The 17,853-nt window shown below is 38.3% G+C and overlaps 1 protein-coding gene across 8 annotated transcripts in view; it reads right to left on the bottom strand.

The window, feature by feature from the left end:
* Positions 1 to 733: 733 nt before the first annotated feature.
* TERF1 (telomeric repeat binding factor 1) overlaps positions 734 to 17,853 on the bottom strand; it is a 41,664-nt gene continuing 24,544 nt past the window's right edge. For 6 of the 8 annotated variants that reach the window (XM_073794511.1, XM_073794513.1, XM_019925186.3 and 3 more), the window contains 2 exons: positions 9,956 to 10,065; positions 734 to 2,469 (listed from right to left, as the gene is read on the bottom strand). In XM_073794511.1, coding sequence (XP_073650612.1) covers positions 2,293 to 2,469; positions 9,956 to 10,065 — 287 coding nt within the window. In that variant the 3' untranslated portion in view covers positions 734 to 2,292. Of the gene's footprint in view, positions 2,470 to 9,955; positions 10,066 to 17,853 lie in introns of those variants that run through there. The other 2 variants (XR_012327215.1, XR_012327216.1) reach the window with 1 other exon arrangement.

Raw genomic sequence — 17,853 nt, 5'->3', positions numbered from 1 at the left:
AACTGAACCCTCAGGGAACTGCCAGAAAGGTCAAAACACACCACCCACGATCCCGAGCACTGTAGTGGCACTTGCCGAAGCATCAAGCCACAGCAAGAGCACAAGTCACTTGTGGCCTTAAGCCGGGTAAGCAAAAACACCAAAATCCTCCTATCAAAATTTAGTAGCCTCTTTCTTCATTAAGCGTGTCCCGGTTGTTTTAAGTTTTATTAGATTTGTTTCCAAAAGTTGATTCTAACAGTTTTTGTCAGCTTACTACTTGCCTCAGAAGAGGGACGGCTCTTTGGATCTCCCTACTCTGCCATTTGTCACTCTCTATGTAACCTTTTGAATTAAATCTTAGAAATGGAGGGCAGATTAGTGGTTGCCAGGGGTTGCAGGAATGATGGAGAGTTGAGTGGCAGCAGAAGGGATCCTCAGTGTTGGAGTATCTTGCCTGTGGTAGACACACGCCCCTACACAAATGATAAGCTTTTTGGAATTAAATACACACACTGCACACACATGGTACAAGACTGGGGAAATCTGGATAAAATTGGTGAATTATATCAATGTCAATATCCTGATGGTGATATACTATAGTTTTACAAATTGACATTGGGGTAAGCTGGAACAAGTGTACAAGGGACCTCTCTTATTATTTCTTACAACTATATATGAATCTATAGTTATCTCAACAAATTTCAATTTAAAAATTCAAAAGATTCAGATTAAAATGAGGAAGTACAAGGAATACAATTAATTACCCAATTTATTTTGCTTTTCTTTTTTATGCACCCACAAGTTATATGCTTACATAAATCTATAACAGCTCTTTTAATTAAAGTAAAATGAAATTCTAATTAAGAAAAAACAATTTATAGTATAACTGATAGTGATGTTTTTAGTGGCACATAAAATAACTAGGCATCTTACAGTTAATATCAACTTAGATTTGATGACTTAGGGTATGTTTGGAATGAGGTTGACCAACTGGTCTGTTTTGGCTCATGCCATCGGCTTTGGCACTAACCATCAAAATGTCTGCAATACAGACAGTATTGTAGTGTGACAGTATTGTAGGTGACAGTAACTAGTGGTGTAACAGGACTGACCGAGTCAGGAAACATTATCCACATTTCTATTTATTACACGTATAGGACAACAACTTCAGGAACAATGAGAAAGTAATGTATAAAACTTTCATAAAGAAATACAGATTACAAAATAGTCATTTAACTTTTTAAGCAAATGCTTAAGCATTTTCATGCATTTGTTAAATAAAGCATACATAACTCAAAATGCTAAATAATTCTAGTTTTTGACTAAATCCTCTAAAGAATATGTTGGTGAAAACTCAAAACTGTCTAATAAGGTATGCATGATCTTGTTTATTTAGTATTTATCACAGTCGTCAAAATGATCATGGTTAAAGTGGCGGGTGTGGTGGTGGTGGGATGAACTGGGAGACTGGGACTGACATGCATACACTAATACGTATAAAATGGATAACTAATGAGAACCTGCTGTATAAAAAAATAAATAAAATAAAATTCAAAAAAAAATGATCATGGTTAAAATCCATTTAAGCATTTACGGAATACCATTTAGGCCCGATATCTATCTAACTAAATGAAAATATCAGAGAAATGGATATTTATTCAAAACCATCTTTGTCAAAGTTTTAACACTAGAACAAAAATCCAATGTACCTAAATGAGACATAAGCTATTCTTAGTAGTAGTATAAACTCTGTCCTATGGGTATTACTATTTTCAAGTTTTTTCCTTTATATGAAAGTACCAAAAGAAAAATGTAAGTATAACTCACAGATTACTTTGTATATTTACCATTCTATAAGCAAATATCTTAGTAATTAATATATTAAGGCCATAAATCAAATCATTACCCCTTATGTCAAAGGCCTATTCACTGATTTAGAAACTTCACTTTTATGTGTGTCATGGAGTTGAAATCAGCCTACAGACACAGAATAGGTTAACAGCAATATATTTTTTCTCTCACCAGGCTTTCACCTTTTTATTGGAACAGGGTTTGGAGGTAGGAGTTTTGAAAGCACTAGGGTTCAAAAAATTAATTTTTTTATCAGAGTGAAAAGATTCTTAAAGAATACAATGATGGTCTATAATCTTGCTCGTACAGCACAAATCCTCATATTAAATGACTGTGCCGCAGAAAAATACTGTAATGCTTTAAACAAAATTTTAAGCTACATTAATGACCACCAAGTTTCACGCAAAATGCAGGAATCAAAATGTTTAACTGCCGTCTTATCGGGCTCCACAAACACACTCAGTCTTCATCGTCCGAGTATATCAGCTTCAGCTTCTTCATAGTCCTCCATCTGTCTTTCAACATGACGCTTGTTCGGTTGTTGAATTTATAATGTGATAGTATTTTAGACCAATTTCCCTCTCCGTATTTCTTCACGCCAGATCTCAGATTGTTGTCTTCTTCCCAAAGCCATGCCTTTTGATGAAAAGTAAGATAGTTATTCACAGAAACAATTATGTTTTTTTCAATTGAGGTATAAATGACAAATAACATTTTATTAGTTTCAGGTGTACAACATAATGATCCAGTATTCATATATATTGTGAAATGATCACCACAATAAGTGTAGTTAACATCCGTCAAAAGTAGATAAAACATAGAAGAGTTATTCACAGAAACAATTCCTTAAATAACATATCAACTATAAATACAACTTTTTTTATCAGTATCATGTTACAATTTCTTAACGGTGGAAGAAATTCTGTAAACGTATCTTAGATTTCTGTAAGATCTTATTGTGGTGATATTGTCAAGGGTCCTGACTATGTTACTGTTCATTTTACATGAACACACCATAGCTCAGCTGCCCAAGATCAGACAGCTACAAAATGACGGAGCTAAACACAAACCCAATTCATCTGACTTTAAGTCCACACTGTCTCTTAAGATGCTTTTCTACAACTGTTAATAGATTAGAGATATGTAGGATTCACAAATACCGAGAACTTATGAATATTTAATTCTTCCCTAATGAACTCAGTGAAAACCCTGTTCTGTCTATGTTGGGCAAAGTACACACACACATAAAACTCAAATCTTCTCTAAAACAGATTTTTGAGAACTAACACAAACTAGTTAAAAAAACACTATTTTGTTTTTGGAGAAAATGACTGAAGAATTTTAAAAGTCAAATTCATTATTATACACAGAAAAAGATTGCAGACACCTGGCATTTGCTATAGGTGACCAACTAATCACCCCTTCTGCTGACATGCTGAGGAGCAATATGATCACCTGAGTGATTATTTACTGTTTCTGAACTATGAATAATCTCCCCGGCTGACTCCCCGGCCGGGGAGATTATTAGTTAAAGCAAAAACATTTGCTTTAAAAATCCACTCATCATCAGTCACAAGAAGCCAAATGCTGTAAGATTTCACTTACACGAGGTATCTAGAGTAGTCAAATTCCCAGAAACAGAAAGCAGAATGGTGGCTGCCAGGGAATGGGAGGAAGGGGGAAATGTCTTATGAGTAGAGTGTTTCAGTTTTGCAAGGTGAAAAAGTTCCAGAAGTTGTTGCACAACAACGTGAATGCATTTAATGCCAGTGAATCATACACTTAAAAATGATTAAGGTGATAAGTTTTATGCTATGTTTTACTACAAATAAATAAAATTTTTAAAATGAGCAAAGGACTTGAGTAGACAATTCTCCAAAACAGATATACAAATGGCCAATAAGCACTTGAAAAAAATGCTCAACATCACTAATCATTAGGGAAGTGCAAATCCAAACCACCAGGAAATGTCACCTCAAACCCATTAGGATGTCCCCCACCAAAAAAACTAGAAAATAATAGGTGGTGGCGAGGATGAGAAACTGGAACTCACGTGCTGTTAATGGGAATGAAAAACTGTGTGACTGCTAGGGAAAATACTATGGTGGTTCCTCAAAAATTAAAAGTACCATGTAACCCAATTCTACTTGTGGGTATATATCCAAAAGAACTGAAAGCAGAGACTTGAAGAGAAATTTGTACACCCCTGTTGATAGCAGTATTACACATAATAGCCAAAAGGTGGAAGCAACCTAAGTGTCCACTGATGGAGAACTGCATAAGCAAAATGTGGTATATAAATACGAGACATTATTCAGCCTTAAAAAAGGAAGAAAACGCTGACACGTACTACAATGTAAATGAATCTTGAGGACATTATGCTAAGTGAAACAAGTCAAACACAAAAGAACAAATACTGTAGGATTCCACTTACATGAGGTACCTAAAACAGTCAAATTCAGAGACAGAAAGTAGAAAAGTTGGTTGCCAGAGGCTTGGGGGGAGGGGTGAATGAGGAGTTATTGTTTAATAGGTACAGAGTTTTAGTTTTGCAAGATAAAAAGAGCTCTGTAGGGCTTCCCTGGTGGCGCAGTGGTTGAGAGTCCGCCTGCCATGCAGGGGACACGGGTTCGTGCCCCGGTCCGGGAAGATCCCACATGCCGTGGAGTGGCTGGGCCCGTGAGCCATGGCCGCTGAGCCTGCACGTCCGGAGCCTGTGCTCCGCAGCGGGAGAGGCCACAACGGTGAGAGGCCCGCGTACCGCAAAAAAAAAAAAAAAGAAAGAGCTCCGTGGATAGATGGTGGTAATGGTAGCGCAAGATGTGTTTAATGATGCTGAACGATACATTTTAAAATGGCTAGGATGGCAAATTTTGTTTTGTGTATTTTATTACAATTAAAGAAGAAAAGAATCCAGCTCAGCTGTCTGATACACTATCAAAGAGAACCTCCAGATGCTTGTAGACAAACGTGAGATGAAAACTATCTTGTGTATGGCTCAGGGCCATAAGATTGGCAGTGTCCATCATTATACCTCTTGTGGGTCTGAGCCGCCACCTATCAGCAACTGTGCTGCCTACAAGGGCACGGCTAATCAACCTCTAGACAAAGACATTTTTTTGTGGTATGGAAAAAAAAAAAAGATAATGTATTTCAGGACACAAGCAAAAACTGTGCCCTTAGTACTATTCTCTTTTGTCTTTTGCTTTACTTGAAAAATAAAAAAAAAGTCAATTAAGAGAATCATAACAACCCTAGCCATGCCCACAACTCAAGATACAAACAGCATACAACAAATTAAAATGCACCAATCTTTTCTTTCCATAAGGTTAAAAAGTTTATATTACTTATACTTCAAAAATTGCGTATCATTTCTAGTGCCTTTTAGAGGAAAAAACAATGCTTCAATAATGCTTTAAAAATGGTATTTACTTACACCAATGGAATCCTTGGGTTTAGTGCTATGTCAGTAAATGGCAGAAGCATTTTACAGTTTCTGATCTGTTGAAATGTACACATTCCAGTCTAGTTTGGTCTATTTTTAAAGCCTGATTTGGTGTGAATAATCAAGTAGAAAATCTAAACTTGGATAATATGTAGTGAGCAACTACCTTTCACTGGTCCAGATAAATCATTTCAAAGACCTCTATTTAAAAAAAAAAAAAAAAGACCTCTATTTTAGATCATAAATAGTAAAGTCTATACTTTTGTTTTTTAATTTTTGGCTGCACCCCACGGCATGTGGGACCTTAGTTCCCAACCAGGGATCAAACCTGTGCCCCCTGCACTGGAAGGCAAAGTCTTAACCACTGCACTGCCAGGGAAGTCCCAGTAAGTCTATACTTTGGAGAAGGAATTGTTTCTCACAAGGCCACCAGGTAAGCTCTAGGCTTGCTCTACTGCTTTCTCCATCGATGACTTGGTGACTCAAAGGTGTGCCCCTACTTGCCCCCTTCACTTTCCTTAGATGACGGGGAGCCAGAGCTAAGGGCTCATCGCTTTCCCATGATGCAAGACCTTCAGATTGGCTACTTTGTTCAGGAATATGGAGATCTTAGCCTGTGATGCTGAGGAGGCTGCTGCAGGCCCAATGGTGCCAGAGACTGAAGTGTTCCAGAAACCAAGAACCATAGTGGTGCCCAAACAGAAAGAAACCCTGTGTGTGTCTCTGAGACTAGAACCCGCCAGTTTTCTAACATTTACTTTCTGCCTCAGAGGAAAGATATAGGAAGCAAACATAATCACATAAAATACTAACTTTAAAAAAGCAGCTGGATTTAGAGACCCGATTCCCAGTCTTCACTGTAAACCACATATTTCTGTGGGCTCATAACTGAATATTATATATTGGCACCATCCAACTCAGGACATTTCTTCCCACAGGCCAACTGGATTCTTTCCCCTAAACAAAAAGTTTTTATACTGAGCAGACGCTGTGTCACGACTGTGGTTGTGCAGTTCTTATATCCTCTAAACTTCACAGGTTCATAAAACAGGAAAAAGTAAACTACCAGTCTGAAAGCACAGCCCATTCCCCCCATTGTTTGCAGTAATGTGTGGAAGTTGTTTTAAACAGTGTGCCCTTGTGTTGCTCAACTCTAGCTGGCCCACCAACCCAGGTTCCATGTTTAAACATCAACTGATTGTGAGAAGGGGCTTTGGAAGAGCTTTATAAACTGAAATATCCTTCCATTTCATCACTCAGATTCCTGAACAGGAGTTGGGAACAATGCTTTTTCATCTTTCTTATCCTCTCTTTTTTCTCTTACTGTGAAAAATAACAGGCAACCTCAAGTCACACATTGGACCCACTGCCTGCTGAGACAGGATTGTGGGTTTCTTGGTCACACCTGTGTAGGTGCTCAACGTAGTGTAGACATGTTTTAAAATAAAACATGATGTATATTAAAAAATGATATCATTTGTAATTTAAAAATTATTGTATCGTGGGCTTCCCTGGTGGCGCAGCAGTTGAGAGTCCGCCTGCCAATGCAGGGAACACGGGTTTGTGCACCGGTCCGGGAAGATCCCACATGCCGCGGAGCGGCTGGGCCCATGAGCCATGGCCACTGAGCCTGCACGTCCGGAGCCTGTGCTCCGCAATGGGAGAGGCCACAAGAGTGAGAGGCCCGCGTACCACAAAAAACAAACAAACAAACAAAATATTGTATCGTAATTCCCATTACATACCATCTATGGGAAAAAAGTCTTTATTGTAGAAAGGTTCTTACTTTTCTTCTTGAATAAAGTTACAAAAGGAAGGCCTCTTTTCAAACTATGATGAGGCAGGCAAAAATATCTTTGTCTGTTTAACATACAAATGCAGTGAGAAGAAACTGTGCAAGAAGAAACTGTGCAAGACTACTGCAATAAAAAAATTTTAAAGAACCAAAATCTCAACACAAAGTAAGATAAAATCATTTACTCATCTGAAACAAATTATCCCACCAAAAAGCCAACAGTGGAAGGCTAAAAATAAAACCAGACACAGAATTGTTTTTTGACATAGTAAATAGTGATAGATGATATCACCTGTATTCTATGTTATGTAGTTGATATTCCATATTTTGTTTCAAATACAAAAAAGACAGAACCTTTTCTTGATATATACCTATAAATAACACCTATAATCCCATTTACAACTGTTGCCAGAAGAACAACAGGGAAAGATAAAATGTATGAGGCAGAGACTTCTGGATTTTAGACCAACCTGGAGAGCTTGGAAATATCACCCCAGTCGTCATAACAAGAAAAATGGTGAACAAACTGTAAAGTCAATAACTCTTCCTAGATCCATCAGAAAATTAATGTCACAGGGCAAACAGAAAGGTGGATACAGAGAATCATAGATTACTGAAAGCAGAAGGCCAGGAGAAGCAGCTCACAGCTGGGGCCAGTACTGGGAGGAACATTTAACTGTGATGGACAAATTGAGGGAGGCTCATTGTGAACAAGCTTGAGTTAAAAACTCCAGGGGCCCAATCTTAGGGGGCCCACAAACTTGTGAGTTTTCTCTCCAAAAGCCCCACCAGGTTCTCATGGTGAAGATGACAGAATAATCTCCTCCTGCTTCTAGCAGGCGGAAGAGGAAAATACCCATTTCAAAATACATCCAGAGCATTCTGTTCTCATTAACAAAGCCTGCCCTCGGACCTCCCTGGTGGCACAGTGGTTAAGAATCTACCTGCCAACACAGGGGACACGGGTTTGAGCCCTGGTCCGGAAAGATCCCACATGCCGCGCAGCAACTAAGCCTGTGTGCCACAGCTACTGAGCCTGCGCTCTAGAGCCCGCGAGCCACAACTACTGAAGCCTGCGTGCCTAGAGCTCGGCTCTGCAACAAGGGAAGTACCTGCAATGAGAAGGCCGCGCACTGCAATGAAGAGTAGCCCCCGCTCGCCACAACTAGAGAAAGCCCGCACGCAGCAACAAAGACCCAACGCAGCCAAAAATAAATAAATAAATTTATTAAAAAAAAAAACAGGTGCAGGAAGCTCAGAGAACACAAAGAAGGATAAATACCAAAAAATCTACATCTTGGCACATCATATTCAAAGTGGGAAAAAAATCAAAGACAAAAAATATATATGACTTTTGGTTGCATATAGTGGCATACGGTCAACATTTCCTCATTCTCCTTTGGGAATTTACCCAACAGCAACACGGAAAGAAATGAAATCCCAAACTCATAAAATTAAGAGAACCCTTTGGCCTGAACCATAACATAGGTAAATGGGGTCCATTATTGGTGGAAACTGACAAAAGGTATGTGAAGAAGTGGGGCACAGCCACTCTACCTATAGATAACAGAAAGCCCGTGGCATACACTTTTCCAAAGTAAGGAACATATCCTGAGGTATACACCTTAAATCCCCAGTCTGCAACAGCAGGAGCCTCTCTCAACCAGCATTACCTCCAAAAAGTAGAGGTGGTGGACCTAAATTAGGAATCATGCAGACAAGCAATAGTTGCAGGAAGCAAACCAAAAACTGGAGTTGACTGCTATGTTCACTGCGGGAGAAGGCATGGTCAAAATAAACTTGGGTCACAGGAGATATCCCTAGTAACCTAGAACTTGACCCTAGCCCAGCACCTCAACAATGAACCATTTGCAAATAGCTTATCAAAAAAAAAAAAAAAGCATCTTAAATAAAGAAGAGTAAGAAGAAAAGTATAGGATCATCTTCCACTGCCAACATGATCAAACAAGGACCAGATTTACTCACCTGCTGTGAACAACTAGAAAACCAGATAAAATACAGTAAACAATGGTTTCAGAAACTGAACGGATGGCACAGGACTATAATCACTGAGAGGGCAAACAAATAAAATGAATCCTAAAAGGAACCCATTTTAGCTTTCTGAATAGAAAAATTCTTTACCAAATGATATTTTTTCTTTTCCTTTTTTTTTTTTTTAAAGCACAGAAAAATCTTATTTAAATTGAATCTATGGAGGCTTCCCTGGTGGTGCAGTGGTTAAGAATCCACCTGCCAATGCAGGGGACATGGGTTCGAGCCCTGGTCCGGGAAGATCCCACATGCTGTGGAGCAACTAAGCCCGTGCACCACAACTACTGAGCCTGTGCTCTAGAACCCATGAGCCACAACTACTGAACCCGTGCGCCTAGAGCCTATGCTCCGCAACAAGAGAAGCCACCACAGTAAGAAGCCTGTGCACCTCAACGAAGAGTAGCCCCTGCTCGCTGCAACTAGAGAAAGCCCGTGCACAGCAACGAAGACCCAACACAGCCAAAAATAAATGAATTAAATAAGTAAATAAATAAATAGAATCTATGTTAGGAAGATACAAATATAAAAACTTATCAAGTAGATTTAAGTTCCACCCTACATCTGATGAACTGATTTTATGATGATGGTAATACAATAATTCTAAATAAATGTCACTAACATCCAGCTTAAGAAAATCTTTAAAATGTGGGTGAACTTTGAATAGGCAAATTGGTCAACAAATCTAAGATGGCAAAATTAAAGATGGCAAAGAGAAAACATTTTATCCTCAAGATTTTTTAGGGTTGAACAGAAATAATGTGAAATAATCACAATTATTCAAGTTATGACTTTAATATCCATTAAGTATTATTTAATTATAATAAACATACCTGTTTTTTTCTAGGTTGATGTTTTTCAGGAGTTAGACGCTGACTATTTAAAACACGTATTCTCTTGCTTTCAGTGGCTTGCCTACTCTTCTCTTTTTTCTTTCTTCCACCTAAAAGTAGAAATGCTGTCATCAAAAATTGTCTCACATTAAAAGAATTATATAATTTTTTTTTTGGCCACACCGTGCAGCATGTGCGATTTTAGTTCCCTGACCAGGGATGGAACCTATGCCCCCTGCAGTGGAAGCATGGAGTCTTAAGCACTGGACCACCAGGGAAGTCCCAGAAGAATATTTTAAAGATTACCATGAAATTCCTATCTACTGGTTAGCTATTTTTTTAAAAGAAGAACTCTGTGTAGTTATTTTCCTTTGAATCTGGAAGCAGCGTGATATAGTGCAAAGATCAGTCTTTGAAAATCAGGGGTGTGTGTGTTTCCTTTCCAACCTGGACCTGGCAGAACTGCTCCTGCAAAGGGTGTCAAGAAGAAGGGCCATTCTAGGATAGAAAGCCCAGTGATAAACCCACGCACCTATGGTCAACTAATCTATGACAAAGGAGGCAAGGATACACAATGGAGAAAAGACAGTCTCGTCAATAAGTGGTGCAGGGAAAACTGGACAGCTACATGTAAAAGAATGAAATTAGAACACTCCCTAACACCATACACAAAAATAAACTCAAAATGGATTAGAGACCTAAATGTAAGACCGGACACTATAAAACTCTTAGAGAAAAACACAGGAAGAACACTCTTTGACATAAATCACAGCAAGATCTTTTTTGATCCACTTCCTAGAGTAATGGAAATAAAAACAAAAATAAACAAATGGGACCTAATGAAACTTAAAAGCTTTTGCAAAGCAAACTACAAACAAGACAAAAAGACAACCCTCAGAATGGGAGAAAATATTTGCAAACGAATCAACGGACAGAGGATTAATCCCCCAAATATATAAACAGCTCATGCAGCACAATATTAAAAAAACAACCCAATCAAAAAATGGGCAGGGCTTCCCTGGTGGCGCAGTGGTTGAGAGTCCGCCTGCCGATGCAGGGGACACGGGTTCATGCCCCAGTCCGGGAAGATCCCACATGCCGCGGAGCGGCTGGGCCCGTGAGCCATGGCCGCTGAGCCTGCACATCTGGAGCCTGTGCTCCACAATGGGAGAGGCCCCAACAGTGAGAGGCCCGCGTACCGCAGGAAAAAAAAAAAAAAAAAGGGCAGAGAGAATGGACTTGAGGACACGGGGAGGGGAAGGGTAAGCTGGGATGACGTGAGAGAGTGGCATGGACTTATGAATATTACCAAATGTAAAATAGATAGCTACTGGGAAGCAGCCGCATAGCACAGGGAGATCAGCTCGGTGCTTTGTGACCACCACCTAGAGGGGTGGGATAGGGAGGGTGGGAGGAAGACGCAAGAGGGAGGAGATATGGGGATATATGTATAGCTGATTCATTTTGTTATAAAGCAGAAACTAACACAACACACCATTGTGAAGCAATTATACTCCAATAAAGATGTTAAAAAAATTAAATTAATTAACATAAAAAAGATGTACAATATTGTAAACCTTGACAATGTAAAAGTAGGGTATAGAGGACAGCAGTGAGAAGGCAGAAAACGTGGGTAGAAGAAAAGTGAGGTGAAGGAGTGGTAATTTCCTCCTTTCACATTATAGGGAGTCAGGAGGTATTATCTAAAATCAAATAAAATATAGCAGTATATTATTTCGAGTTATAAAGACAACCAATAGTAGATTTAAAACTAATAAAACTCTGGAAGTGAGTATTAAAGTTCCTAGTTTAAGAGCAATTGTTGAAAGAAATGCAAATACAAACATATTATTTAGAATTTATATTAGTACCAACCAGAAGTAAAAAATAAACTTTTAAAACAGTTATATCTGCTATAATAGGGCAACACAAGGTATCCTTGCGGTGATGCAACTACTTTATATCTTGGTTGAATCAATGTCAATACACTACTTGTGATACTGTACTACAGAATTGCAAAGGTGTTGCCCAGTTATATTCTTAATTCTACCAAAGATTCTACCAAGTTAATATATTTACTTTCTTTTTCCCCTTTCCTGAGGTATGAGTGACAAATAAAATTGTAAGATGTTTAAAGTGTAAAAGAAAAAAAAGGGCAGAAGACCCAAACAGACATTTCTCCAAAAAAGACATACAGATGGCCAAGAAGCACATGAAAAGATGCTCAATATCACTAATTCTTAGAGAAATGCAAATCAAAACTACAATGAGGTATCACATCACACCAGTTAGAATGGGCATCATCAGAAGAAAATCTACAAACAGCAAATGCTGGAGAGGGTATGGAGAAAAGGAAACCCTCTTGTACTGTCGGTGGGAATGTAAACTGATACAGCCACTATGGAGAACAGTATGGAGGTTCCTTAAAAAACTAAAAACAGAATTACCATATGACCCAGCAATCCCACTACTGGGCATATATCCAGAGAAAACCGTAATTCAAAAAAACACATGCACCCCAATGTTCACTGCAGCACTATTTACAATAGCCAGGTCATAGAAGCAACTTAAATGCCCATCGACAGACAAATGGATAAAGAAGATGTGGTACATATATACAATGGAATATTACTCAGCCATAAAAAGGAATGAAATATTACTCAGCCATAAAAAGAAACGTCATTTGTAGAGACGTGGATGGATCTAGAGACAGTCATACGGAGTGAAGTAAGTCAGAAAGAGAAAAACAAATAGCGTATATTAACGCATATATGTGGAACCTAGAAAAATGGTACAGATGCCCCAGTTTGCAGGGCAGAAATTGAGACACAGATGTAGAGAACAAACATAGGGACACCAAGGGGGGAGAGTGGGGCAGGGGGTGGTGGGATGAATTGGGAGATAGGGATTGACATATATACACTAATATGTATAAAATAGATAACTAATAAGAAAAAAAATATGTGTTTAACTAAACTGAAGTATAATTCTGACAAACTTTTTGATAGCAGCAGTAATTAGGTTCTGTAATAGGTCAGCTTAAATATAATTCCCAAGATCCTTAGTTAACTTTAAAATCTAGTATAAACGGTAAGTATAATTTTGGATATCTGGGTAATTTCTAAGTAAGACAGGATGCTCAAACATAGGTCATGAGGTATAGTCTGTATCTAGCTTTGCTGCTGCTGCTTTTTTTTTTTTTTTTTTTTTTTCGGTATGCGGGCCTCTCCCGCCGCGGAGCACAGGCTCCGGACGCGCAGGCTCAGCGGCCATGGCTCACGGGCCCAGCCCCTCCGCGGCAATGTGGGATCTTCCCGAACCAGGGCACGAACCCATGTCCCCTGCATCGGCAGGCAGACTCTCAACCACTGCACCACCAGGGAAGCCCTATTGATTCTTTTATGCCTTTAAACGTCATCTCACCTCCTAGTGCCTGCCTTTTCATTATCTGTTTAAAAAAGGAATAATATTTACCTATACAATTGTAATTTCTTAATATAATGTTTAAGGAGCATTTGACACAGTGTAAGAAGTAAACCCTTCCCTCTTTCCCTCTTATTCACAGTTTAGTCAGACAAGAAATAAATGTATATGCAACTCAAAAGAAACAGAATGGTAATTATTGAAAGAAAATTGTGTGTACAGTTGACCCTTGAATAACATGGGTTTGAATTATATGGGCCCACTTATACACGGATTCTTTTTCAATAAACATAGTACCTGTATTTTCATTTTACAGATCTTTAAGTGTGGGGAAGAGTTTGTGTTCGATTAGCGATCACAATATGTGGAATCAAAAGAACTAGGGTTTGAGTTCTGATTCTGCTAACTGTTTTAGCTTCCTGCCCTCAGGTGAATCACTTATCAATTCTTTCGTTTTTGAGGCAGAGATAGCAGGATGCATTGACTGCACAGGAGTCGGTGCCCCGATCCCCATGTTGTTTAAGGGTCAACTGTATAGAAAACCTAAAAGAATATACACATAGAATTAAAAAGGGTTTAGCAAGATGGTTGCATATGAGATCAATAAACAAAACTCAACAGTGTTTCTGTACATTAGCAACAGTTTAAATATTTAACTAAAATAGTCAAAAGATAATATTTACAATAGTAATAAAATATTTAACATTCTTAGGGATAAATCCAGCAAATGCAGTCAAGATCTGTATGTAGTAAATTATAAGCTTTACTATATATATGCGTGTGTGCATGCACATATACAAGTTATAAGAATATATATACGTAAGACAATCTAAATAAAGAAATATGCTTTTTGCTCATGTAGAGGAAGACAATATAACTGTGTCAGCTGTCTCCAAAATTGTCTACTAGGACTTCCCCAGTGGCGCAGTGGTTAAGAATCCGCCTGCCAATGCAGGTGACAGGGGTTTGAGCCCTGGTGCTGCAGAACAACTAAGCCCATGCGCCACAACTACTGAGCCTGCACTCTAGAGCCCACGAGCCACAACTACTGAGCCTGCATGCTGCAACTACTGAAGCCTGCGAACCTAGAGCCCACGCTCCGCAACAAGAGAAGCCACCGCAGTGAGAAGCCTGCGCACCGCAACGAAGAGTAGCCCCTGCTCGCCGCAACCAGAGAAAGCCTGTGCACGACAACGAAGACCCAACACAGCCAAAAATAAAATTAATTAATTTAAAAAAACAAAAAAAGAAAACTGTCTACTATTACAATGTAATTTTAAATCAAAATTTCAACAGGGTTCTTTGTAGAATTTAACAAGGTTATTCTAAAATTATGTATTAGGAGAGTTAGTCCATCATGGGCCCTGAGCATCCCTTCAGTTCTTGCTGAATGTACAAGGCTTACTCATTCCCTGATACTAAACAGTTTCTACAGTTAGTCAGGAACCTAAATAGGTCAAGGGAACCACGGTCTGGCCACCATGTAACTAACTCTCCCCTGGGGAAGGCAACTGGATTATTTGCTACGTTTTGCTTGCTCCTTACTCAAAACGTGCCCTTGGCCCCAGGTTCCTCCTTGCAGTACAACCTACTGCCTGCAGAGCATCTACCTGGGCCCACTGCACTGTCTTTGGGACCTGGCGAGGGGAACCAGCACAACTACGCTGATGCCATATGCTGTTGCTATCTGTTGTGCTGTAATAAACCGTCTTGTTCTGACCCAAGTCTTGTTGTCTACTTTTGGCACCTATGGAGTGGTAGCAGCTTCACTGCTTGCAATCTTCTATAAAGTGGTTTTCTTCCCCCTGACAATATGGAAGACCAAAACACCAAGAATACTCAAGATACTCCTAAAGAATAACAGAAAGATGAAGGAAATTGCCCTATCACACACTGAGTTATTACTAAACTACAGTAATCGAGACAATATGGTATCAGTGCAGGAACAGATCATATGTGTTGGTGAGGTTAATGGAAACCACACCAGTTATTTTGAACAGAGATTTTCATATTGGGAACTGTTCTAACAGGTGCTAGAGGACCAAAAAGGCAAAAATAAATTAACGGAGATTAATAATGAAGAGAAATTCATATATAGGTGGAGATTTCAATACTTCTCTCTCAGTAATTAGTGAACAAGAAGACAAAAAATAAGCATGCATACAGAACACCTGAGAAGCACTATGAATCAATTTGACCTAATCGACATTTTATAACACTCCACTCAACAATAGCAAAATTCACATTCTTCTTAAATGCACATCAACAGTCACCAAGACAGACCATATTCTGGGCCATAAAGCAAATCTTAAATTAAAAAAGAAAAAGAAAGAAATCCTCAAAGCATATTCTCAGGTCGGAACCGAATTAATTGGAAATCATTAACAGACAGGTATCTAGAATATCCTAAAATTTTTGGAAATTGTTTAAACAAAGAGCTGCTTCTTCTTTTTTTAAAAAATAAATTTATTTATTTATTTTTATTTTTGGCTGCGTTGCATCTTTGTTGCCGCACGCGGGCTTTTCTCTAGCTGCGGCGAGAGGGGGCTACTCTTCGTCGCAGTGCACGGGCTTCTCATTAGGTGGCTTCTCTTGTTGCAGAGCACGGGCTCTAGGAGCGCGGGCTTCAGTGGTTGTGGCACTAGGCTCAGTAGTTGTGGCTCGTGGGCTCTAAAGTGCAGGCTCAGTAGTTGTGGCGCACAGGCTTAGTTACTCCGCGGCATGTGGCATCTCCCCAGACCAGGGCTCGAACCTGTGTCCCCTGCATTGGCAGGCGGATTCTTAACTACTGTGCCACCAGGGAAGCCCAAATGAAGAACTTCTTAATAGCCCAGAAGATCAAAGAAAAAAGTCTCAAGGGAAATAAAAAAATATATTTTGATGAAAATGAAAATATAACATATAAAAATTTGTGGGATGCAACTAAGGCAGTAATTAAAGGAAAATTTATAGCATTAAATGCACATATTAGAAAAACTTGGGCAACTATGAAGAAAAAGCAACTCATATACAAAGGGGGAAAAAGTCAGGTTGATGTCAGATTGTCCACAGCAGCGCTCATAAAGTCAGAAAATAATGGAGCAAAATCTGCAAAGGTGTAAGGAAAAGTATTTCCAAAGAATACTACATTTAGCCAAAATTTTTGTGCTAATTTCACCCATTACAGCTGAAATCAATCAGTAGTCTAAAGTTGAAATTTAGTTATAGAGGCAAACTGACCCAACCTATCAAAGCAATTCATATTATTTATTCTTCATTTTGGAGGAATCATATGGCTTACTGATATATTTCTTATGAAACAGCATTTATGTGAAGTTCATTGAATCCTTCAGTTTCACCTTCAAAAAGTTAAATGTAAATATATTTTAAGTACATATGCAACCTCATCACATTTTTATAAATTTTTATTTGCTTTGATTCTATCTATTCTTCCATTGAGGCAGTCTATCTATCTCAGTATTTAAGGACATGGGCTCTGAAGTCAGAAATGTCTGATTTCAAATTCTGTCTCTGGTTCTGTTCATGACCTGTGTGACCAAGGGCTTTTTACACTTAACCTCTTTTTGTCTCAGCTTCCTCATCTGTAAAATGGGAGTGATTAAAAACAAAAAAAGTACTGATCCAGATTGTTTTGAGGATTGAGTTTATAGATAAAAAGCTTTTAACTCAAATATTAATCATTTCACTGAATGCTGGTTAGACTTTTCTGCATAGAAAGCATTTAAGTGATTTTTTTTTCAATTTTTCTGAATTACTTGATTTTTTAAAAGTACATAGCAATTTTACAAAACTGAAAAAAAATTGTTTTTAAAAGATGTCTAAAAAATTTTTTTTAAATGTTTAGCATGAATGAAATAAATATCCTCTATTAGGAAAAAGAGGATACCTAGGTAACATTTAAGCAACTTGGACTTTTTTGGAAGGTGTATGTATATATTACTAACATCTAACAGAAAGTCAAGAAATGTACTAAAACTCACAGGATCTTCTAGGTTCAGTATCCATAGTCACTGTCAAGCCACTCTACAATGTGATTATGGCCTTCATTGGTTCAATTACTGATCAGCTAGAGTGTAAAAAAGTGTATGCTTCCATTTCTTTGAACTTTTTATTATGAAATTAAAAGTCCAGGAAAATCCCCAAATTATTTTACTCTAGAATTATGATTCCTAGTCATTTTGCAGCTAGGAACTCCACCAACATGAAGCAAATATTTCTTTGAGTTTAACTTTACCATCTTTAAAGTGAGGACGATGATAATATCTACAGATGTAAATGTTTTAGAGCTGTAATTTACAAATACTAGCTAACAGTGGCCCTATCATCAGCCATCAGCTAAGAATAAATTTATTCAATTAATATTTACTTCAGGCATACTATGTACCTGGAATCAAGTTGGTACACCTATTATTTTTATACTGATCAGTAAGTATTTAGATTTGGATCAATAAAGTTTAAAAATCCTTGCATTAGAA

Source organism: Tursiops truncatus, chromosome 17 (genome assembly GCF_011762595.2).
Source record: "Tursiops truncatus isolate mTurTru1 chromosome 17, mTurTru1.mat.Y, whole genome shotgun sequence".
Lineage (NCBI taxonomy): Eukaryota > Metazoa > Chordata > Mammalia > Artiodactyla > Delphinidae > Tursiops > Tursiops truncatus.
The sequence above is the reverse complement of the archived record's forward strand: the minus strand, read 5'-3'. Positions and strand labels throughout refer to the sequence as shown.